The sequence below is a fragment of the Cherax quadricarinatus genome, chromosome 5 (assembly GCF_038502225.1).
Source record: "Cherax quadricarinatus isolate ZL_2023a chromosome 5, ASM3850222v1, whole genome shotgun sequence".
Lineage (NCBI taxonomy): Eukaryota > Metazoa > Arthropoda > Malacostraca > Decapoda > Parastacidae > Cherax > Cherax quadricarinatus.
The window spans coordinates 32298422-32321950 of NC_091296.1; the positions used below are offsets into that span (position 1 = coordinate 32298422).

Genomic DNA, 23529 nt, shown 5'->3' on the forward strand with positions numbered 1-23529 from the left:
TAGCCATTTGTGAAGAGGAATGCGAAGGAGCGCTGGTCTACCCCCCACGTTGACGGTGAGACCAGTGGGTAGTGGCTCCTCCTTCTTAGCCACCTCCTTCACACTCGCCTGCCCAACCAACACTAACCATCTCCAGATCAAAGGTACCGTCCACAACAACGACCAATGGCTGGCCGGCTGGTGGGCGGAGCTCGGGCGGCCAAAAAGTGGAGGTCCCAGCGAAGCTCCTTGTAGTTTAACACCTGAGTTTGTGGGTGGCGTAGACCAAACAAGGTCCCTCTAAGTGTCGAGTTTGTTTACCCCTCTCTCAAGGTGTAAACCCGACGGGAAGTCCCCGCAACAGCTGTGAGAGAGACTTGTTACCCGTGTGTGTGAGAGAGAGAAAGACTTTCTACTCGTGTGAAAGAGACATTCTACCCGGGTGAAAGGATCGCTACCCGATTGAGTGCGTCGCTGTGTAACCATCATGACAATTAGGCCTATCTTCTCCGGATATCCTTTCCAGGGTAAGCGTCAAGATGTTTATATCTCTCTCAGATGTACCACCACACTAATTATGTGGTAAAGCCTTTGAGATAATTCAAATTATTTAGTCTGTAATAAGTCTGAGATAGTCTAAAATTATATGGTCTGAGATAAGTCTGAAATAGTCCAAATTATTTAGTCTGTAATATGTCAGGAATAGTCCAAAATTATTTAGTCTCAAATAAGTCTGAAATAGTCCAAATTATTTAGTCTGTAATATGTCAGAAATAGTCCAAAATTATTTAGCCTCAAATAAGTCTGAAATAGTCCAAATCATTTAATCTGTAATAAGTCTAAGATAGTACAAAATTATTTAATCTGTAATAAGTCTAAGATAGTACAAAATTATTTAATGTGTACTAAGTCTGAGATAGTCCAAATTATTTAGCCTATAATAAATGTGAGTTAGCCCAAATTACTCTGTTTTTAAAAATGTATGAAATAGTTCAAATTACTGAGGCAGCGATTATATGTATAGACGGATAAAATTATTTAAAACTCAGCTTATGCTTCAGACAACCTGAATTATTTTATCTAAAACTATATTTCAGATAAGATAAGATTTGTTAGGATTTTTAACCAGGGGTAGGGAAGGTTAGCCACTCAGGATAACTCGGGGTAGGGAAGGTTAGCCACTCAGGATAACCCGGGGTAGGGAAGGTTAGCCACTCAGGATAACCCGGGGTAGGGAAGGTTAGCCACTCAGGATAACCCGGGGTAGGGAAGGTTAGCCACTCAGGATAACCCGGGGTAGGGAAGGTTAGTCACTCAGGATAACCTGGGGTAGGGAAGGTTAGTCACTTAGGATAACCCGGGGTAGGGAAGGTTAGTCACTCAGGATAACCTGGGGTAGGGAAGGTCAGTCACTCAGGATAACCCGGGGTAGGGAAGGTCAGTCACTCAGGATAACCCGGGGTAGGGAAGGTTAGTCACTCAGGATAACCTGGGGTAGGGAAGGTCAGTCACTCAGGATAACTCGGGGTAGGGAAGGTCAGTCACTCAGGATAACTCGGGGTAGGGAAGGTCAGTCACTCAGGATAACCCGGGGTAGGGAAGGTCAGTCACTTAGGATAACCCGGGGTAGGGAAGGTCAGTCACTCAGGATAACCCGGGGTAGGGAAGGTCAGTCACTCAGGATAACTCGGGGTAGGGAAGGTCAGTCACTCAGGATAACCCGGGGTAGGGAAGGTCAGTCACTCAGGATAACTCGGGGTAGGGAAGGTCAGTCACTCAGGATAACTCGGGGTAGGGAAGGTCAGTCACTCAGGATAACCCGGGGTAGGGAAGGTCAGTCACTCAGGATAACCCAGGGTAGGGAAGGTCAGTCACTTAGGATAACCCGGGGTAGGGAAGGTCAGTCACTTAGGATAACCCGGGGTAGGGAAGGTCAGTCACTCAGGATAACCCGGGGTAGGGAAGGTCAGTCACTCAGGATAACCCGGGGTAGGGAAGGTCAGTCACTCAGGATAACCCGGGGTAGGGAAGGTCAGTCACTCAGGATAACCCGGGGTAGGGAAGGTCAGTCACTCAGGATAACCCGGGGTAGGGAAGGTCAGTCACTCAGGATAACACAGTAAAGTCAGTCCGTCATCAAGGACTATGTGGTCTGTCTTGTGGTCCTTTAATCTTTCCCCCCAGGATGCCACCCACACCAGTCGACTAACACCTAGGTACCTACTTACTGCTAGATGAACAGGGACAGCAAGTATAAGAAAACATGTCCAACGTTTCCACCCGTGCCGGGATCGAACCACGGACACTCAGTTTGTGAGGCGAGTGCGTCGCCAACTGAGCCACGGGAAAAAAAAAATATTTACGCTATATAAAACATATTTAAGATAGTACAAAAGTGTTCGAATTATTTAGACAAAATCATTCAGGAGAGTTAATGCTGAACTAGCACAAATACACTGATTATTGTGATTCGTCCGTGTCCGTGGGACCTAATGCCCGCCACCCTAAACCTTCGTGGTTTATTGTCGCCCTTGTCCGTGTCGTTTAGCGCTAATCACCCGTGGTTTTTACGGTCGTTAATCACCCGAGGTTTGTAAGGTCATTAAATACCCAAGGTCTGCGTAAAGTCGTCAAATACCTGAGGTCTGTAAGGTCGTTAAATATCCGAGATCTCTAAAGTCGTTAAATACCCGAGGTCGGTAAGGTCGTTAAATATCAGAGGTCTCTAAAGTCGTTAAATACCCGAGGTCTGTAAGGTCGTTAAATACTGGAAGTCGGTATGGCCGTTAAATACCCAAGGTCTGAATGGTCGTTAAATACCAAAGGTCTGTATGGTCGTTAAGTACTCGAAGTCTGTAAGGTCGTTAATTAAACGAGGTCTGTACGGTCGTTAATTAAACAAGGTCTGTACAGTCGTTAATTAAATGAGGTCTGTAAGGTCGTTAAATACCCGAGGTCTATGAGGTCGCTAATTAAACGAGGTCTGTTCGGTCTAACATTTAATCACTAGTGGTCTTTAAAGTCTTTAGTCACTTGGGTCTTCATGATGGCCATTCGCTCTTATTCCTGGTTATATTTTTTTCGGTCATAGGTGAGCGTTAAATCCGTAGGGAAGGGTTATACAGCACCTGAGAAATTACTGATAATCAGGTTTGATCCCAGGAAAGAGAAGGAATCTAATTTCTTGCATTAAGAGCCCTTCAGCATCAAGGCACCCGCCATCATGGTCGCTTCCGTCTCACTGAGCGGACGCGAATATTTAGCGCCGGGCTTCCCAGATTATTTACAGTACACAGTCGACTGTTGAACACAACTTGTTACGTGGGATCGCGGTCGTTCGTGTGTGTGTGTGTGTGTGTGTGTGTGTGTGTGTGTGTGTGTGTGTGTGTGTGTGTACTCACATAGTTGTACTCACCTAGTTGTAGTTGCAGGGGACGAGTCACAGCTCCTGGCCCCGCCTCTTCACTTTGTGTGTGTGTTGCTTACGCGAATCATCCGACATTTTCTACTACTTCCAGTCATCATTACTTATATAAGCTCTTCCTGCTTGGTCACTTACCGTCATGCTGGGTTCTTGCAGTGGGACAAGCCAGGCTCACTACAGCAAAGCCACTAAATTGCGCTTTTGCATGTGTAAGTATAACAATACTGGGCGGTAATACACAGCATTTAGGCGCTCACCCGAGCAGAGTTCCGTGGAAAGGCGCCCCGGACGCACGAATACCTCATTGGCAATTATGGTCGTGATTACGCCTGTCAACAGTCGCGATTACATTAATCATATCATCACCCTAGACCTCATCACTCTAGACCTAGTCAGTGTATGGGAGGGCGGCCAGTGTGTTTTGCAAGTGCGTGAGCAGGAAGCGTCCAGCCCCGAGGTTTCTCTCACTGACAACTCTGTTCCTCCCTGTCCGGCTGTTTTATTTCCCCGCTGGTTCATAATGGTTGCACACTGTATTATCCTTTTGACTTCAGTGATGGTGGGAGCCTAGCTTATGTACGCTAGCTAGCGACCACCTACCTGATTGACAACTGGTATCTAGCACCAGTAAGCCCCAGCGACCACTTAATAACACCAACCACCAGTACTATCGGCCACTTAATTACAATTTCCAAATTACAATTCCCAGCACCAGAACGAAAACAACTAATACCAACCACCGCCGCTAACGACCACTTAATTACTGTACCCAACACTAATATGCCAGCGACCACTTAATAATACCAACCAGCGGCGCTAACGACCACTTAATTACTGTACCCAGCTCCAGTACGCCAAAAACCACTTAATCACTAATACCAAACACTGGTACGCCAGCGATCGCTTAGCTAATATAGCCAATAACGTGACGCCAGCGAGCGACCAGTCACATACCCAGTATCGATACGACAGCGATCGCTGGAGTACTACACCAAGCACCAGTGACCGATCACTGATACACATCAGTAGTGTATTCAGTGAATGCTTAACCACCAGCACCCACTATAAGCAGTGAGTGACACCTAGATAGACAACCAGTCACTGTCTCACTGACGGCGAGAGACCGCTGTCACGAAGCCCAGACAGGAGACGTCTTTACTGACCACCTAAACCACAGCCGCTAAAACCAGAATATATTACTGTATTATTATTAATAATTATATTACTTTATTATTATTATTATTATTATTATTATTATTATTATTATTATTTATTATTATTATCATCACGGGGAATCACTAAACCCACAAGGATCATACAGTTCCAGGGGAATGGGAGGTAGTCAGATTTAATCCAACGTTAGGGAGAGGAGCTCTTAATTCCTTGGATCAAGAGACCATTACCAGTACCAAGCCGCCTCGCTAAGCGTTCTGGTAATTCAATTTTTTTGTAAATTATAAAAAATAAAAAAAAATAAAAAACGAGTTAGTTATTTATCACTGGTAACTAATAATTGTCAGATATTATCAACGATAATTATTCTATATTTCATTGATAATTGTCAAACATTATCATTGATAATAATCAAATATTTTCATTGATAATTGTCAAATATTATCATTGATAATAATCAAATATTTTCATTGATAACTGATAATTGTCAAATATGATCATCGATAATTATCAATGAGAATATGACAATTCTTAATTAAAATTCATAATTGTCATATAATTGATAATTATTAAATAATTAGAAAAAATGCAAAGTTTCAAGTGAGTTTTTTTAAGATTCTTAATAATTGAAGCAACGGTACGTGCAATGTACGTATCTACCAGTACGTGCAATGTACGTATCTACCAGTACGTACAATGTACGTATCTACCAGTACGTGCAATGTACGTATCCACCAGTACGTGCAATGTACGTATCTACCAGTACGTGCAATGTACGTATCTACCAGTACGTGCAATGTACGTATCTACCAGTACGTGCAATGTACGTATATACCAGTACGTGCAATGTACGTATCTACCAGTACGTGCAATGTACGTATATACCAGTACGTGCAATGTACGTATATACCAGTACGTGCAATGTACGTATCTACCAGTACGTGCAATGTACGTATATACCAGTACGTGCAATGTACGTATATACCAGTACGTGCAATGTACTTATATACCAGTACGTGCAATGTACGTATATACTAGCACGTGCAATGTGCTTATATACCAGTACGTGCAATGTACGTATATACTAGTACGTGCAATGTACGTATATACCAGTACGTGCAATGTACGTATATACTAGTACGTGCAATGTACGTATATACCAGTACGTGCAATGTACGTATCTACCAGTACGTGCAATATACGTATATACCAGTACGTGCAATGTACGTATATACCAGTACGTGCAATGTACGTATCTACCAGTACGTGCAATGTACGTATATACCAGTACGTGCAATGTACGTATATACCAGTACGTGCAATGTACTTATATACCAGTACGTGCAATGTACGTATATACTAGCACGTGCAATGTGCTTATATACCAGTACGTGCAATGTACGTATATACCAGCACGTGCAATGTGCGTATATACCTGTACGTGCAATGTTATATCCAATACGTGCAAACACACACACACACACACACACACACACATATATATATATATATATATATATATATATATATATATATATATATATATATATATATATATATATCAAGTTATCGCTAGTTATCTCAAGTTATCGCTAGTTGTCTCAAGTTATCGCTACTTATCTCAAGTTATCGCTAGTTGTCTCAAGTTATCGCTAGTTATCTCAAGTTATCGCTAATTATCTCAAGTTATCGCTAGTTGTCTCACGTTATCTCTCGTTATCTCAAGTTATCGCTAGTTATCTCAAGTTATCGCTAGTTGTCTCAAGTTATCGCTAGTTGTCTCAAGTTATCGCTAGTTATCTCAAGTTATCGCTAATTATCTCAAGTTATCGCTAGTTATCTCAAGTTATCGCTAATTATCTCAAGTTATCGCTAGTTGTCTCAGGTTATCGCTAGTTATCTCAAGTTATCGATCGCTAGTTGTCTCAAGTTATCGCTACTTATCTCAAGTTATAGCTAGTTATCTCAAGTTATCGCTAATTATCTCAAGTTATCGCTAGTTATCTCAAGTCATCGCTAATTATCTCAAGCTATCGCTAGTTATCTCAAGTTATCGCTAGTTGTCTCAAGTTATCGCTAGTTATCTCAAGTTATCGCTAGTTGTCTCAAGTTATCGCTAGTTATCTCAAGTTATCGCTAGTTATCTCAAATTATCGCTAGTTATCTCAAGTTATCGCTAATTATCTCAAGTTATCGCTAGTTATCTCAAGTTGTCGCTAATTATCTCAAGTTATCGCTAGTTGTCTCAAGTTATCGCTAGTTATCTCAAGCTATCGCCAGTTGTCTCAAGCTATCGCTAGTTATCTCAAGTTATCGCTAATTATCGCAAGTTATCGCTAGTTGTCTCAAGTTATCGCTCGTTATCTCAAGTTGTCTCAAGTTATCGCTAGTTATCTCAAGTTATCGCTAGTTATCTCAAGTTATCGCTAGTTATCTTAAGTTATCGCTAGTTATCTCAAGTTATCGCTAGTTGTCTCAAGTTATCGCTAGTTGTCTCAAGTTATCGCTAGTTATCTCAAGTTATCGCTAATTATCTCAAGTTATCGCTAATTATCTCAAGTTATCGCTAGTTGTCTCAAGTTATCGCTAGTTGTCTCAAGTTATCGCTAGTTGTCTCAAGTTATCGCTAGTTATCTCAAGTTATCGCTAGTTATCTCAAGTTATCGCTAATTATCTCAAGTTATCGCTAGTTATCTCAAGTTATCGCTAGTTATCTCAAGTTATCGCTAGTTATCTCAAGTTATCGCTAGTTGTCTCAAGTTATCGCTAGTTATCTCAAGTTATCGCTAGTTGTCTCAAGTTATCGCTAGTTGTCTCAAGTTATCGCTAGTTATCTCAAGTTATCGCTAGTTGTCTCAAGTTATCGCTAGTTATCTCAAGTTATCGCTAATTGTCTCAAGTTATCGCTAGTTATCTCAAGTTATCGCTAGTTATCTCAAGTTATCGCTAGTTATCTCAAGTTATCGCTAGTTGTCTCAAGTTATCGCTAGTTATCTCAAGTTATCGCTAGTTGTCTGAAGTTATCGCTAGTTATCTCAAGTTATCGCTAGTTATCTCAAGTTATCGCTAGTTATCTCAAGTTATCGCTAGTTATCTCAAGTTATCGCTAGTTATCTCAAGTTATCGCTAGTTGTCTCAAGTTATCGCTAGTTATTTCAAGTTATCGCTAGTTATCTCAAGTTATCGCTAGTTATCTCAAGTTATCGCTAGTTGTCTCAAGTTATCGCTAGTTATCTCAAGTTATCGCTAGTTATCTCAAGTTATCGCTAGTTGTCTCAAGTTATCGCTAGTTATCTCAAGTTATCGCTAGTTATCTCAAGTTATCGCTAGTTATCTCAACATTGCTACCTGTGATAACATTTGTCTATAATAATATTCATAGCGATGCAATAAACCCGTTGGGGTGGCACACTGTCTGGGGAATGGTGGATAATCCAAGGTAAAAGAGGGGAAAGAAGCTCCAGTTCCTTGGATGAAGAGCTCTTGACCATCATTAAGGCAGCTCGCCGGAAGGATGACACTTGCATGTCAGAGCATCGTAAATTTAAACGAATTTAATGTGAATTGTTGCCTAAATCTCGGCGATTTGATGAATACGTTTAATATACATATACTTATTTTTTTTACAACAAACCAGCCATATCCCACCGAGGCAGGGTGACCTAAAGAAGAAAAACGAAAGTTTCTCTTTTTAAAATTAGTAATATATACAGGAGAAGGGGTTACTAGCCCCTTGCTCCCGGCATTTTAGTCGCCTCTTACAACACGCATGGCTTACGGAGGAAGAATTCTGTTCCACTTCCCCGTGGAGATAAGAGGAAACATAAAAGAACAAGAACTAGTAAGAAAATAGAAGAAAACCCAGAGTTGTGTGTATATATATGCTTGGTATAAACCTTGGTAATAAATACCGACAAGTTGGTTTAGAAAGACACGTAAGCAAACACTATGACATACATGATACTTAAGCAGCACCAACCCAACAACACAGGAGTCACATGATTTCATCGTCTACCCGTCCTCATCATAGGTAGAGGTTGTTTTGATAAGGACCTGCCTCGCGTGGGCCAGTAGGCCTTCTACAGTATTCTTCCATTCTTATGTTCTTATGACATTCCTCAAACCATACCCCCGGCCGGGATTGAACCCGCGGTCATAGAGGCTCTATGACCGCGGGTTCAATCCCGGCCGGGGGTATGGTTTGTTTGCAATCGTGTCATTACGATTTCTTAAGTCATGGAGACATTCCTCAGGTCACGTGCGTCACATCTCACTCTCCGCCTATATATATAATGTCTTTCTACCTCTGTATGTTAGAAGTGATCAAGGTCCCAGGACCGAAACGTTTTCTAATAAATATGTCATAGTGTTTGCTTACGTGTCTTTCTAAACCATATATATGTTTGTACATGTACGTGTAGTGTGACCTAAGTGTAAGTAGAAGGAGCAAGACGTACCTGAAATCTTGCATGTTTATATACACATATATATATATATATATATATATATATATATATATATATATATATATATATATATATATATATATATATATATATATATATATATATATATATATATATATATATATATATATATATATATATATATATATATGTGTGTGTGTGTGTGTGTGTGTGTGTGTGTGTGTGTATGTATGTGTGTGTGTGTGTGTACTCACCTAATTCGCCTAATTGTGGTTGCAGGGGTCGAGACTCAGCTCCTGGCCCCGCCTCTTCACTGATTGGTACTAGGTCCTCTCTCTCTCTCTGCTTCCTGAGCTTTATCATACCTCTTCTTAAAACTATGTATGGTTCCTGCCTCCACTACTTCACTTGCTAGGCTATTCCACTTCCTGACGACTCTATGACTGAAGAAATACTTCCTAACGTCCCTGTGACTCGTCTGAGTCTTCAGCTTCCAGTTGTGACCCCTTGTTCCTGTGTCCCCTCTCTGGAACATCCTATCTCTGTCCACCTTATCTATTCCCCGCAGTATCTTGTATGTCGTTATCATGTCTCCCCTGACCCTTCTGTCCTCCAGTGTCGTCAGTCCGATTTCCCTCAACCTTTCCTCGTACGACATTCCCCTGAGCTCTGGGACTAGCCTTGTTGCAAACCTTTGTACTTTCTCTAACTTCTTGACGTGCTTGACCAGGTGTGGGTTCCAGACTGGTTTTGCATACTCCAGTATGGGCCTAACATACACAGTGTACAGTGTCTTGAACGATTCCTTATTTAGGTATCGGAACGCTATTCTCAGGTTTGCCAGGCGCCCGTATGCTGCAGCAGTTATTTGGTTGATGTGTGCCTCCGGTGACGTGCTCGGTGTTATGGTCACCCTGAGGTCTTTCTCCCTGAGTGAGGTCTGTAGTCTTTGTCCACCTAGCCTATACTCTGTCTGCGGTCTTCTTCGCCCCTCCCCAATCTTCATGACTTTGCATTTGGCAGGATTGAATTCGAGAAGCCAGTTTCTGGACCACATGTCCAGCCTGTCCAGGTCTCTTTGCAGTCCTGTCCTGTACACACCACACACACACACACACACACAAGCTCAGGAAGCAGAAAGAGAGTGGACCTAGTAGCGATCAGTGTGTGTGTGTGTGTGTGTGTGTGTGTGTGTGTGTGTGTGTGTATGTGTATGTGTGTGTGTGTGTGTGTGTGTGTGTGTGTGTGTGTGTGTGTGTGTGTGTGTGTGTGTGTCGTGCCGAATAGGTAAAATTGGTCAATTGTCAAGAACTCATTTAAAATTTAGTCTTTTCTAAAATTCTCTCTTATACTTACGTTAATGTAAAAATTAATAATTTTCTACCAAAAGAACCTTAGGAAACTTAGCTAACCTTATTATAACAAGCACAATTTAATTTAGCCTAATCCAACTAAATATATTTTAGATAAGTTTGCAATAATTTTTTAATAAACAAACACAATGAACTATATATTTTTTTTCGTTAAAGTTCAGAGCGATTTTTGCGAAATTATTGCAGACACAAATTTTCGTTTGCTATATTCGGCAAGAAGACCGTTGTTATTTAAGCCAAAATCGCAAGTCTATTTGGCACGATATATATATATATATATATATATATATATATATATATATATATATATATATATATATATATATATATATATATATATATATATATTTAATTTGGAAGAAATCCAAATATTCTTCCTAGAAGCAATTTTATCCACTTCTCCAAGGCTATGGGTTCCACAATTTACACCAGAGGTGTATATACATGTATATATATATATATATATATATATATATATATATATATATATATATATATATATATATATATATATATATATATATATATATATATATATATTATTATACCACTGACGAGTGGTATTAATCAATAACAACACTGCGGCTAGCCGAGGATTCGAACATATGTTGCTTTGGCCTGCCTCATGGTGAGCAAATTCACACATGACGCTCTGACCCGCGGGACCACGCAATCCTACAATAATCAAGCACCCACCAGAGCTAGATGTTTTACCTTAAAACGAGGACATACGGTGCGTCATGTGTGATTTTTCGCTCACCATGAGAAGGGCCAAAACGACATGGATTCGAATCCTCGGCTAGTCGCAGTATTGTTATATATATATATATATATATATATATATATATACATATATATATATATATATATATATATATATATATATATATATATATATATATATATATATATATATCGTAGTAAATAAGCAGAATTTGTCGAACTCCCTTAAAAATCAAACTTTTCCAAAAAAATTTCATTACAATTTCATAGATAATTTTTTCATTGACAATGATATAATGATTTTTTATTTTTGGACCAAAATTAACTTAAAAACTTAGCCTTGCTAAAACTAACAAATTTTGTTTGCTAAATTCTGCTATAAATATCATTGGTCAGCTGAAATTTATTTAATAATCTTATATTACATAAAACCTATTGTATATATATTTTTCTTCATGCTCAGATCGATTTCCGCTGATTTATGGCAAAAAAAAAGTAAATAAAAATTGCGGCTTATTCGGCAAAGTGAACCCCTGCCAAATAGGCCAAACTGTTCCAGGCACTTTCGTGATTTCTCACATTATCAAAGAACTGCAAAAATAGAAGATAAGCGGAGGGTCTTTATATGTTTTCTGCTAATCCTTTAATTTTACAGTTCCTTGACAATGTGAGAAGTCACGAAACCTCTTGGAAACCTGGTGGTTGTTTTATATATATATATATATATATATATATATATATATATATATATATATATATATATATATATATATATATATATATATATAAACATTGCCTCTACGTCCACAGCAGGACTTGAATCTGCTAACTCTGTATCAGAGTCCACAGTGCTTTACCACGAAACTAGACCTGCGATAAGAATGGGCGATTAGCCGAAGCTAAGCGATGTTTCCCATACCCCGGGCACCAAGCTCGTTTTGAAAGATCGTCTAAGCGCCCATACTTATCGCACGCAACAGGAATGGCCTTATACGTGCACACAATGGGTGTGCTGGATGACATATGGTCCCTGCAGAGAGCAGCCCACAGCCTCCACAAGCAGATGAAAGTTCCAATGGTTGCCTCCTCAGTTGCGAAGATCTGATGGCATTCAAATCCATTGCTAGCAGTACCCTATCTCACATTCGTAAAGCGGCTCGACCATATGAGACAGGGAAATTCACAGACCTTCTTAAGCAGGTGAATGGAGGTTCCACCAGTTTAGAAGCCCGAGGCACCATTAAGGCTTAGCGCAACCTACTCCTGTTCGGCAATGTCTGTCTTGCAGTTCCTGAAAGACGAGGCAAGTGTGCATCTACCCAAAAACAGATAATTGTGTCCCTCTGCCCCATCATCGCAGCAATCACAGACGCAGACCCAAGAAAAAATCCACTGAAAACGAGAAAATTTACCCACAGGTTAGCAAAAAGTCGAAGTAACACAGTGGGAGCAATCAGAATAATTACAAGTGACGACACTGTTGCTCCCAAAAATTAAGCCACAACCCAAGCAGTAAGAGACAAACACGTAACAAGGGACACCAGAGTCGTTAACACCAACCCTGAGGAAGACCTCTTCACTGGATAATTAATTTTGCTAGACTTAGAAGTCAATAATACAACAGTGTCATTTCCAGCAGGATCTGCAGGAGATTACAATGGAATATGACAACACCTCATATAGATTGCAAATCCAGTACTCGGCACAGCAACATCAATTCTTCTCTCAGAGTTACGAATGTTCGTCAACAACGGCCTGGCTGGGCGGATTCCAGAAGAAATCAATTTTTTTTTTTGAGCCTCACTACGTGCTTTGAAGAAGAAGGATGGGGGAATCAGGCTCATTGCTGTTGGAAACACTCTTCGCCGTCTCGTTGCCAAAGCAGCAGTAAGAAACATTCGCCTAGAAGCTGCCAATTTACTCCAGCCACACCAACTGGGCTTTTGGGTCTCTCAAGACAGTGAAGCGGCAGCTCATGCAGTAAGAGCATACATACCTCAGGGACTTACCAGAAGACAAGGCTATAGTCAAACTTGACTTTAGAAATGCTTTTAATGGTGAAAAAAGACGTGGTTTTGCCAGCCGTTCGGGACCGGTTCCCCAGCCCTTTTCCCCTTCATTTCAGCTGGCTACAGCAAACCCTCAATTCTTTTGTTTGGTGAACATGAAATTCCTTCATCAGAGGGTGTTCAGCAGGTTAACCCACTCGCTCCATTTTTCTTCTGCTTGACAGTAAGAGAACTTCCAGCCTGCGCAGCGAGCTTAACATCTGGTACCTGGATGATGGCACTCTGACAGGTACTAGAGGACCTACAACTGGTGAAGACACAGGAATTGGGACTCGTCCTCAATTCCTCCAAGTATGAAATCATCACAACAAACCAGGAAATAATCAGAGCTGTGCGAACAGTCCTTCCTGAAGTCTCTACCACCACTCCATCCAACAGCATCCTCTTGGGAGCACCGCTGGGTCATCAGGCAATCGACACAGTCCTCAAGGACAAACTGAATGACCTGAGGAGAATGGAGGAGAGAATAAGGGATCTTGATGCCCATGATGCCCTGTATCTCCTCACAAGGTGTCTTACTCTGCCAAGACTCACTCACTTCCTAAGCTGTATAGCCCTTGTGGTTTAGCGCTTCTTTTTGATTATAATAATAATAATTCCTGAGGTGCGCACCCTCTTTTGACAACACAACACTCAACGAAAATAACTTACTCCTGAGATCAGTCTTTAAGAAAGCACTGAATGTGTCACTGGAAGATCAGCAATGGGATAAGGCAACTCTTCCAGTGCGACCTGGAGGTATAGGGATGTGCAAGGCAAAGCAGGTAGCTTTACCAGCAGTTCTGTCCTCGTGTCTGGCTTCCAATTGACTAGCCAAGGAGATTGTCCCCGAACGCTCGAGAGGTGCAGTTCATTGAAGCAGCCATGCGGTGGGACACCCTTGCAGACTCCTCCAGTAGACCAGCTCCTCTCAAAGAGCACAAACAGTCCCACTGGGACAAACCGATCATGGAAAAAATCGTCAACACAATGCTCACCAACGCTTCAGGAAAGGACAAAGTTTGTCTCCTAGCGGTGAAAGCATCACATTCAAGATATTTACTTTTAGCTGTTCCCAGTTCCTCCTTGGGCACTCGACTCGACCCACGGGTTCAATCCCGGCCGGGGGTATGGTTTGTTTGCAATCGTGTCATTACGATTTCTTGAGTCATGTTGACGGCAGTGAAGGGACTTGAGCTAGAGTTCGTCACGGCCACGCTAGCTGGAGATTCGTCTGTAAAAACTTGCATTTGTGGTCACAGAGGTGCCTGTGCTAACCTTCCTTATTTTTTTTTTTATTATCACACTGGCCGATTCCCACCAAGGCAGGGTGGCCCGAAAAAGAAAAACTTTCACCATCATTCACTCCATCACTGTCTTGCCAGAAGGGTGCTTTACACTACAGTTTTTAAACTGCAACATTAACACCCCTCCTTCAGAGTGCAGGCACTGTACTTCCCATCTCCAGGACTCAAGTCCGGCCTGCCGGTTTCCCTGAATCCCTTCATAAATGTTACTTTGCTCACACTCCAACAGCACGTCAAGTATTAAAAACCATTTGTCTCCATTCACTCCTATCAAACACGCTCACGCATGCCTGCTGGAAGTCCAAGCCCCTCGCACACAAAACCTCCTTTACCCCCTCCCTCCAACCTTTCCTAGGCCGACCCCTACCCCGCCTTCCTTCCACAACAGACTGATACACTCTTGAAGTCATTCTGTTTCGCTCCATTCTCTCTACATGTCCGAACCACTTCAACAACCCTTCCTCAGCCCTGTGGACAACAGTTTTGGTAATCCCGCACCTCCTCCTAACTTCCAAACTACGAATTCTCTGCATTATATTCACACCACACATTGCCCTCAGACATGACATCTCCACTGCCTCCAGCCTTCTCCTCGCTGCAACATTCATCACCCATGTTTCACACCCATATAAGAGCGTTGGTAAAACTATACTCTCATACATTCCCCTCTTTGCCTCCAAGGACAAAGTTCTTTGTCTCCACAGACTCCTAAGTGCACCACTCACTCTTTTTCCCTCATCAATTCTATGATTCACCTCATCTTTCATAGACCCATCTGCTGACACGTCCACTCCCAAATATCTGAATACGTTCACCTCCTCCATACTCTCTCCCTCCTATCTGATATTCAATCTTTCATCACCTAATCTTTTTGTTATCCTCATAACCTTACTCTTTCCTGTATTCACCTTTAATTTTCTTCTTTTGCACACCCTACCAAATTCATCCACCAATCTCTGCAACTTCTCTTCAGAATCTCCCAAGAGCACAGTGTCATCAGCAAAGAGCAGCTGTGACAACTCCCACTTTGTGTGTGATTCTTTATCTCTTAACTCCACGCCTCTTGCCAAGACCCTCGCATTTACTTCTCTTACAACCCCATCTATAAATATATTAAACAACCACGGTGACATCACACATCCTTGTCTAAGGCCTACTTTTACTGGGAAAAAATTTCCCTCTTTCCTACATACTCTAACTTGAGCCTCACTATCCTCGTAAAAACTCTTCACTGCTTTCAGTAACCTACCTCCTACACCATACACTTGCAACATCTGCCACATTGCCCCCCTATCCACCCTGTCATACGCCTTTTCCAAATCCATAAATGCCACAAAGACCTCTTTAGCCTTATCTAAATACTGTTCACTTATATGTTTCACTGTAAACACCTGGTCCACACACCCCCTACCTTTCCTAAAGCCTCCTTGTTCATCTGCTATCCTATTCTCAGTCTTACTTTTAATTCTTTCAATAATAACTCTACCATACACTTTACCAGGTGTACTCAACAGACTTATCCCCCTATAATTTTTTGGTTGTTTTGCATATATATATATATATATATATATATATATATATATATATATATATATATATATATATTTACATATATATATATATATATATATATATATATATATCGCCGAATATGAAAAACTGGTCAGTCAGCAAGAACTCATTTAAAATTAAATCATTTCTAAAATTTTCTCTTATACGTTTAAAGATATATTTTTTCATTTATGTTAATGTAAAAATTAATAATTTTGTACCAAAAGAACCTTAGAAAACTTACCTAACCTTATTGTAACAAACACAGTTTAATTTAACCTAATCCAGCTAAATATATTTTAGATAAGTTTACAGTAATTTAATAATATATAAACACAATGATATATATTTTTTTCGTAGGGTTCAGAATATTTTTTGCGAAATTATTGCATACACATTATCCCTTGCCTTATTCGGCACGAAACACACACACACAATATATATATATATATATATATATATATATATATATATATATATATATATATATATATATATATATATATATATATATATATATTATTGTAACCACGGACGAGTGTTATTGCTCAATAACAACACTGCAGTAGACAAGGAGTCGGACCCATGCTGCTTTGGCGCACCTCATGATGAGCGTAAATACATGATACATTAGACAACTAGACCACACAATCCTTAAGAATGGCGTATCCAGCGAAGCTGGTATAAAGCGACATGTATTTTCGTGTACAACAGAAAAGTTGCATGTGCCCACTTCAGCACAAAAATTAGCGAAGGTTCGATTCCCCGTCCGTTAATCGGGGCCAAGGACGCTTGTCTTGCTACTTAACGATCTCGTGTCATGGGGATGAAAACATCTGTCTCCACCGTTCATTTGAGCCGGAAACTAGAAATGAAGCCATTCATTACCTTCCGCTATATTACCTGAGGTTCGATACGCTGACGTAATCAACGTTATGACTTTGTTGTTCAGACAAACGCACAAATAACTAATATTGAACGATTATGTGACGTACGATTTACATGAGCTTAGTGATTAGTTTGTGAGAGATTATAAACGGTTCACCAATCATTCTAGGAGATAAGACAGATGTTTGATGTAACCTCATCGTTCTAGTACACAAAATAGAGGTTAAGGTTCATCTGTATTCTAGCAGATAAGACAGGTATTTGAGGTTTCTTAATCATCTAGTAGACAAGGCAGGTGTTTGAGGTTCATCAGTCATTTAGTATGTAAGACAGGTGTTTGAGGCTCATCAGTTATCTAGTACATAAGACAGGTGTTTGAGGTTCCTCAATCATCTAGCAGATAAGACAGGTGTTTGAGGTTCCTCAGTCAACTAGTAGATAGTCATCTACTAGGTAAGACAGATGTTTGAGGTTCCTCGATCATCCAGTAGATAAGACAGGTGTTTGAGGTTCCTCAATCATCTAGTAAATAAGAGTGGTAATATTACCTAACACTGAGAGTAGCTGGTGGTGTATGTACAGGTCAGGGCCGCGTCAACCAGCTGGGCGGAGTCTTCATCAATGGTCGGCCGCTTCCCAACCACATACGTCTCAAGATCGTGGAGATGGCAGCGGCGGGCGTGCGTCCCTGCGTCATCTCCCGTCAGCTGCGCGTCTCCCACGGCTGCGTCTCGAAGATCCTCAACCGCTACCAGGAAACCGGCTCCATCAGGCCGGGCGTCATCGGCGGCTCCAAGCCCAAGGTAACCACCCCAGATATTGAGAAGCGCATCGATGACTACAAGAAGGAGAATCCAGGCGTCTTCTCTTGGGAGATCAGAGACAGACTCATCAAGGTAAGGCTCCAGCCTCCTGCCGGGGAGGGAGGGAGCACCTGTATGGAAGCTTTCCCCTAAGGTAAAAGGCTTCCCCAAAGGGAGGCAACGTGGTGAGTGTGAGTGCAAGGGAAGAAAAGAGGAGCAAACTCACCTGAAAGTCGCTAGCGGAGGGATGATAGTCGCTAGCGGAGGGATGATAGTCGGAGGCGGAGAGAAGATAGTTATTGGCGGAGGGATGATAGTCGCTCGGGGAGGGATGATAGTCGTTAGCGGAGGGATGATAGTTACTGGCGGAGGGAAAATAGTCGCTGGCGGAGGGATGATAATCGCTGGCGGAGAGAAGATAGTTACTGGCGGAGAGATGATAGTCGCTCGCGGAGGGATGATAGTTGCTGGCGGAGGGATGATAGTCGCTAGCGGAAGGATGATAGTCGCTAGTAGAGGGATGATAGTCGCTGGCAGAGGGATGATAATCGCTAGCGGAGGGACGATAGTTGCTAGCGGAGGGATGATAGTCGCTAGTAGAGGGATGATAGTCGCTAGCGGATGGATGATAGTTGCTAGCGGAGGGATGATAGTCGCTAGTAGAGGGATGATAGTCGCTAGCGGAGGGATGATAGTCGCTAGCGGAGGGATGATAGTCGCTAGTAGAGGGATAATAGTCGCTAGCGGAGGGATGGTAATCGCTAGCGGAGGGATGATAATCGCTAGCGGAGGGATGATAATCGCTAGCGGAGGGATGATAGTCGCTAGTAGAGGGATAATAGTCGCTAGCGGAGGGATGGTAATCGCTAGCGGAGGGATGATAGTCGCCAGCGGAGGGATGGTAATCGCTAGCGGAGGGATGATAGTCGCTAGCGGAGGGATGATAGTCGCTAGCGGAGGGATGATAGTCGCTAGCAGAGGGATGATAATCGCTAGCGGAGGGATGATAGTCGCTGACGGAGGGATGATAGTCGCTAGCGGAGGGACGATAGTTGCTAGCGGACGGATGATAGTCGCTAGCGGAGGGATAGTCGCAAGCGGAGGGATGATATTCGCTAGCGGAGGGATGATAGTCGCTAGTAGAGGGATGATAGTCGCTAGTGGAGGGATAGTCGCTAGCGAATTTATGATAGTCGCTAGCGGAGGGATGACAGTCGCTAGCGGAGGATGATAGTCGCTAGCGGAGGGATGATATTCGCTAGTAGAGGGATGATAGTCGCTAGCGGAGGGATGATAGCCGTTAGCGGAGGGATAGTCGCTAGTAGAGGGATGACAGTCGCTGGCGGAGGGAAGATAGTTACTGGCGGAGGGATGATAGTTGCTAGCGGAGGAATGAGTCACTGGCGAAGGGATGATAGTCGCTGGCGGAAGGATGATAGTCACTGGCGGAGGGATGGTAGTCACTGGCGGAGGGATGATAGTCGCTAGCGGAGGAATGATAGTCGCTGGCGGAGGGATGATAGTCGCTGGCAGAGGGATGATAGTCACTGGTAGAGGGATGATAGTCGCTGGCGGAGGGAAGATAGTTACTTGCGGAGGGATGATAGTCGCTAGCGGAGGAATGATAGTCACTGGCGGAGGGATGATAGTCGCTAGCGCAAGGATGATAGTCACTGGCGGAGGGATGATAGTCACTGGTGGAGGGATGATAGTTGCTAGCGGAGGGATGATAGTTGCTAGCGGAGGGATGATAGTTGCTAGCGGAGGGATGATAGTTGCTAGCGGAGGGATGATAGTTGCTAGCGGAGGGATGATAGTTGCTAGCGGAGGGATGATAGTTGCTAGCGGAGGGATGATAGTCGCTAGCAGAGGAATGATAGTCACTGGCGGAGGGATGATAGTCGCTAGCGGAAGGATGATAGTCACTGGCGGAGGGATGATAGACACTGGTGGAGGGATGCTAGTTGCTAGCGGAGGGATGATAGTTGCTAGCGGAGGGATGATAGTTGCTAGCGGAGGGATGATAGTTGCTAGCGGAGGGATGATAGTTGCTAGCGGAGGGATGATAGTTGCTAGTGGAGGGATGATAGTTGCTAGCGGAGGGATGATAGTTGCTAGCGGAGGGATGATAGTTGCTAGCGGAATGATGATAGTCACTGGTGGAGGGATGATAGTTGCTAGCGGAGGGATGATAGTTGCTAGCGGAGGGATGATAGTTGCTAGCGGAGGGATGATAGTTGCTAGCGGAGGGATGATAGTTGCTAGCGGAGGGATTATAGTTGATAGCGGAGGGATGATAGTTGCTAGCAGAGGGATGATAGTTGCTAGCGGAATGATGATAGTCACTGGTGGAGGGATGATAGTTGCTAGCGGAGGGATGATAGTTGCTAGTGTAGGGATGATAGTTGCTAGCGGAGAGATGATAGTTGCTAGCGGAGGGATGATAGTTGCTAGCGGAGGGATGATAGTTGCTAGCAGAGGGATGATAGTTGCTAGCGGAGGGATGATAGTTGCTAGCGGAGGGATGATAGTTGCTAGCGGAGGGATGATAGTTGCTAGGGGAATGATGATAGTCACTGGTGGAGGGATGATAGTTGCTAGCGGAGGGATGATAGTTGCTAGCGGAGGGATGATAGTTGCTAACGGAGGGATGATAGTTGATAGCGGAAGGATGATAGTTGATAGCTGAGGGATGATAGTTGCTAGTGGAGGGATGATAGTTGCTAGCGGAATGATGATAGTCACTGGTGGAGGGATGATAGTTGCTAGCGGAGGGATGATAGCTGCTAGTGGAGGGATGATAGTTGCTAGCGGAGGGATGATAGTTGCTAGCGGAGGGATAATAGTTGCTAGCGGAGTGATGATAGTCACTGGTGGAGGGATGATAGTTGCTAGCGGAGAGATGATAGTTGCTAGCGGAGGGATGATAGTTGATAGCGGAGGGATGATAGTTGCTAGCGGAGGGATGATAGTTGCTAGCGGAGGGATGATAGTCACTGGTGGAGGGATGATAGTTGATAGCGGAGGGATGATAGTTGCTAGCGGAGTGATGATAGTCACTGGTGGAGGGATGATAGTTGATAGCGGAGGGATGATAGTTGCTAGCGGAGGGATGATAGTTGCTAGCGGAGGGATGATAGTTGCTAGCGGAGGGATGATAGTTGCTAGCGGAGGGATGATAGTTGCTAGCGGAGGGATGATAGTTGCTAGCGGAGAGATGCTGGCATCCCAAGTCGCTAGCAAAGAAGCTGACTTATCACAACAGAAAACGCAAATTTAATATTCCCACGACGAGAATGATTTAATTATTTGGCGTGAGGGCTAAAGCGTGGTTGCGTGAAGGTCACAAAGGGTAAGTGAGAAGGCAGGTCAATCAGCGAACAGTGTGGTCATAGTGGGTCAGTCAGGTACAGGTCACTCCCAGGAGACAGGTCACTAGGATCATCCAGCTCAGACGTCCCAGAACGTCGCTACGGGATTTACCAGCATTTAAGAGTTTTCACTTCAATAAGTCTGGTCAGCATATTTCTAAATTTTTCGTCTTTTTATTTTTAATTATATATATAAAAAAAAACTGATACTCAGATGGAGGTAATGTGTGTTTGCGTTTAATGATAATACACTAACATTCTCACATCATACATGATGAACGTCTAGATTTAAACGTTGCTCGTTTTGTTCCGCCACCTCGTTGTCAGAAGTAGTAAGGCCTTTTGTTATTAAACATGTTATTGAAGGTTAAATACATGATAATCTAAACTAAATTCAATTAATCATACGGCACCTAAAGCAAAGACTTGAAAAACAGCAATCATGAAAGAAATGGCAATGAGCACATCAAGTTGAAGTAGTTAAATGAGGATAATGTTGATTTATAGGAGGTCGTAAGAGGCTATTTAGCGCGATTATGGAACGATTAGTTCTCTCGTAATAATTAGTCGCTGATAAACTGGTGGAAGCCAGAGGCTGCAACACGAGATGACTCCACCGCACTTTGTGAAGTAAGGAGGAGGTTAGAAGCAGGGGCAGGAGGTTAGAAGCAGGGGCAGGAGGTTAGAAGCAGGGGCAGGAGGTTAGAAGCAGGGGCAGGAGGTTAGAAGCAGGGGCAGGAGGTTAGAAGCAGGGGCAGGAGGTTAGAAGCAGGGGCAGGAAGTTACCAGCAGGGGCAGGAGGTTAGAAGCAGGGGCAGGAGGTTAACAGCAGGGGCAGGAGGTTAGCAGCAGAGGCATGAGGTTAGAAGCAGGGGCAGGAGGTTAGAAGCAGGGGAAGGAGGTTAGCAGCAGGGGCAGGAGGTTAGAAGCAGGGGCAGGAGGTTGGAAGCAGGGACAGGAAGTTAGAAGCAGGAGCAAGAGGTTAGCAGCAGGGGCAGGAGGTTAGAAGCAGGGGCAGGAGGTTAGCAGCAGGGGCAGGAGGTTAGCAGCAGGGGCAGGAGGTTAGCAGCAGGGGCAGGAGGTTAGCAGCAGGGGCAGGAGGTTAGCAGCAGGGGCAGGAGGTTAACAGTAGGGGCAGGAGGTTAGCAACAGGGGCAAAAGGTTAGCAGCAGGGGCAGGACGTTAGCAGCAGGGGCAGGACGTTAGCAGCAGGGGCAGGAGGTTGGCAGCAGGGGCAGGAGGTTAGAAGCAGGGGCAGGAGGTTAGCAGCAGGGGCAGAATGTTAGCAGCAGGGGCAGGTGGTTAGAAGCAGGGGCAGGTGGTTAGCAGCAGGGGCAGGAGGTTAGAAGCAGGGGCAGGAGGTTAGCAGCAATGGCAGTACGTTAGCAGCAGGGGCAGGAGGCTAGCAGCAGGGGCAGGAGGTTAGCGGCAGGGGCAGGAGGTTAGCAGCAGGGGCAGGAGGTTAGCAGCAGGGGCAGGAGGTTAGCAGCAGAGGCATGAGGTTAGAAGCAGGGGCAGGAGGTTAGAAGCAGGGGAAGGAGGTTAGCAGCATGGGCAGGAGGTTAGAAGCAGGGGAAGGAGGTTAGCAGCAGGGGCAGGAGGTTAGCAGCAGGGGCAGGAGGTTAGCAGCAGGAGCAGGAGGTTAGCAGCAGGGGCAGGAGGTTAGCAGCAGAGGCAGGAGGTTAGAAGCAGGGGCAGGAGGTTAGCAGCAGGGGCAGGAGGTTAGCAGCAGGGGCAGGAGGTTGGCAGCAGGGGCAGGAGGTTAGAAGCAGGGGCAGGAGGTTAGCAGCAGGGGCAGAAGGTTAGCAGCAGGGGCAGGTGGTTAGAAGCAGGGGCAGGTGGTTAGCAGCAGAGGCAGGAGGTTAGCAGCAGGGGCAGGAGGTTAGCAGCAATGGCAGTAAGTTAGCAGCAGAGGCAGGAGGCTAGCAGCAGGGGCAGGAGGTTAGCGGCAGGGGCAGGAGGTTAGCAGCAGGGGCAGGAGGTTAGCAGCAGGGGCAGGAGGTTAGCAGCAGGGGCAGGAGGTTAGCAGCAGGGGCAGGAGGTTAGAAGCAGGGGCAGGAGGTTAGAAGCAGGGGCAGGAGGTTAGAAGCAGTGGCAGGAGGTTAGTAGTATGGACAAGAGGTTAACAGCAGGTTAAGAAGAGATGATGACTGGAGGAAGAAGGAAGGAAGAACGGCAAGACCGGGAAGCAACACCTGACAAAAAGTGTGAAATAGCCACAATCTCATTTTGCTTCAACCAAGAACTAGGCTTCAAAATGCTGCTAGTTTTCAAAATTTTAAAGATTTTTTTTTGTAATAAAAAAGCAACGTATATTTAATAAGGGCTATTCATTACATCCTCGCTACAATTTTACTAATACAATTAATGCTCTCTCAAAGTTAATCCCAGAAGGAAAAAAAAAATGAAAGGGAACTCGGCGATAAACTGACTTCATCTTTGACGTTGAAGGAGTGTGAGCG

General features: G+C 43.7%; 1 protein-coding gene across 1 annotated transcript in view; it reads left to right on the forward strand.

Moving 5' to 3' along the window:
• Positions 1 to 249: 249 nt before the first annotated feature.
• The window catches only part of LOC128684618 (protein gooseberry-neuro-like), a 78008-nt gene continuing 54728 nt past the window's right edge, over positions 250 to 23529 (forward strand). The window contains exons 1-2 of the mRNA XM_053770903.2: positions 250 to 506; positions 17458 to 17696. Of these exons, the coding sequence (XP_053626878.1) occupies positions 467 to 506; positions 17458 to 17696 (279 nt within the window). The 5' untranslated portion in view covers positions 250 to 466. The remainder of the gene's footprint in view (positions 507 to 17457; positions 17697 to 23529) is intronic.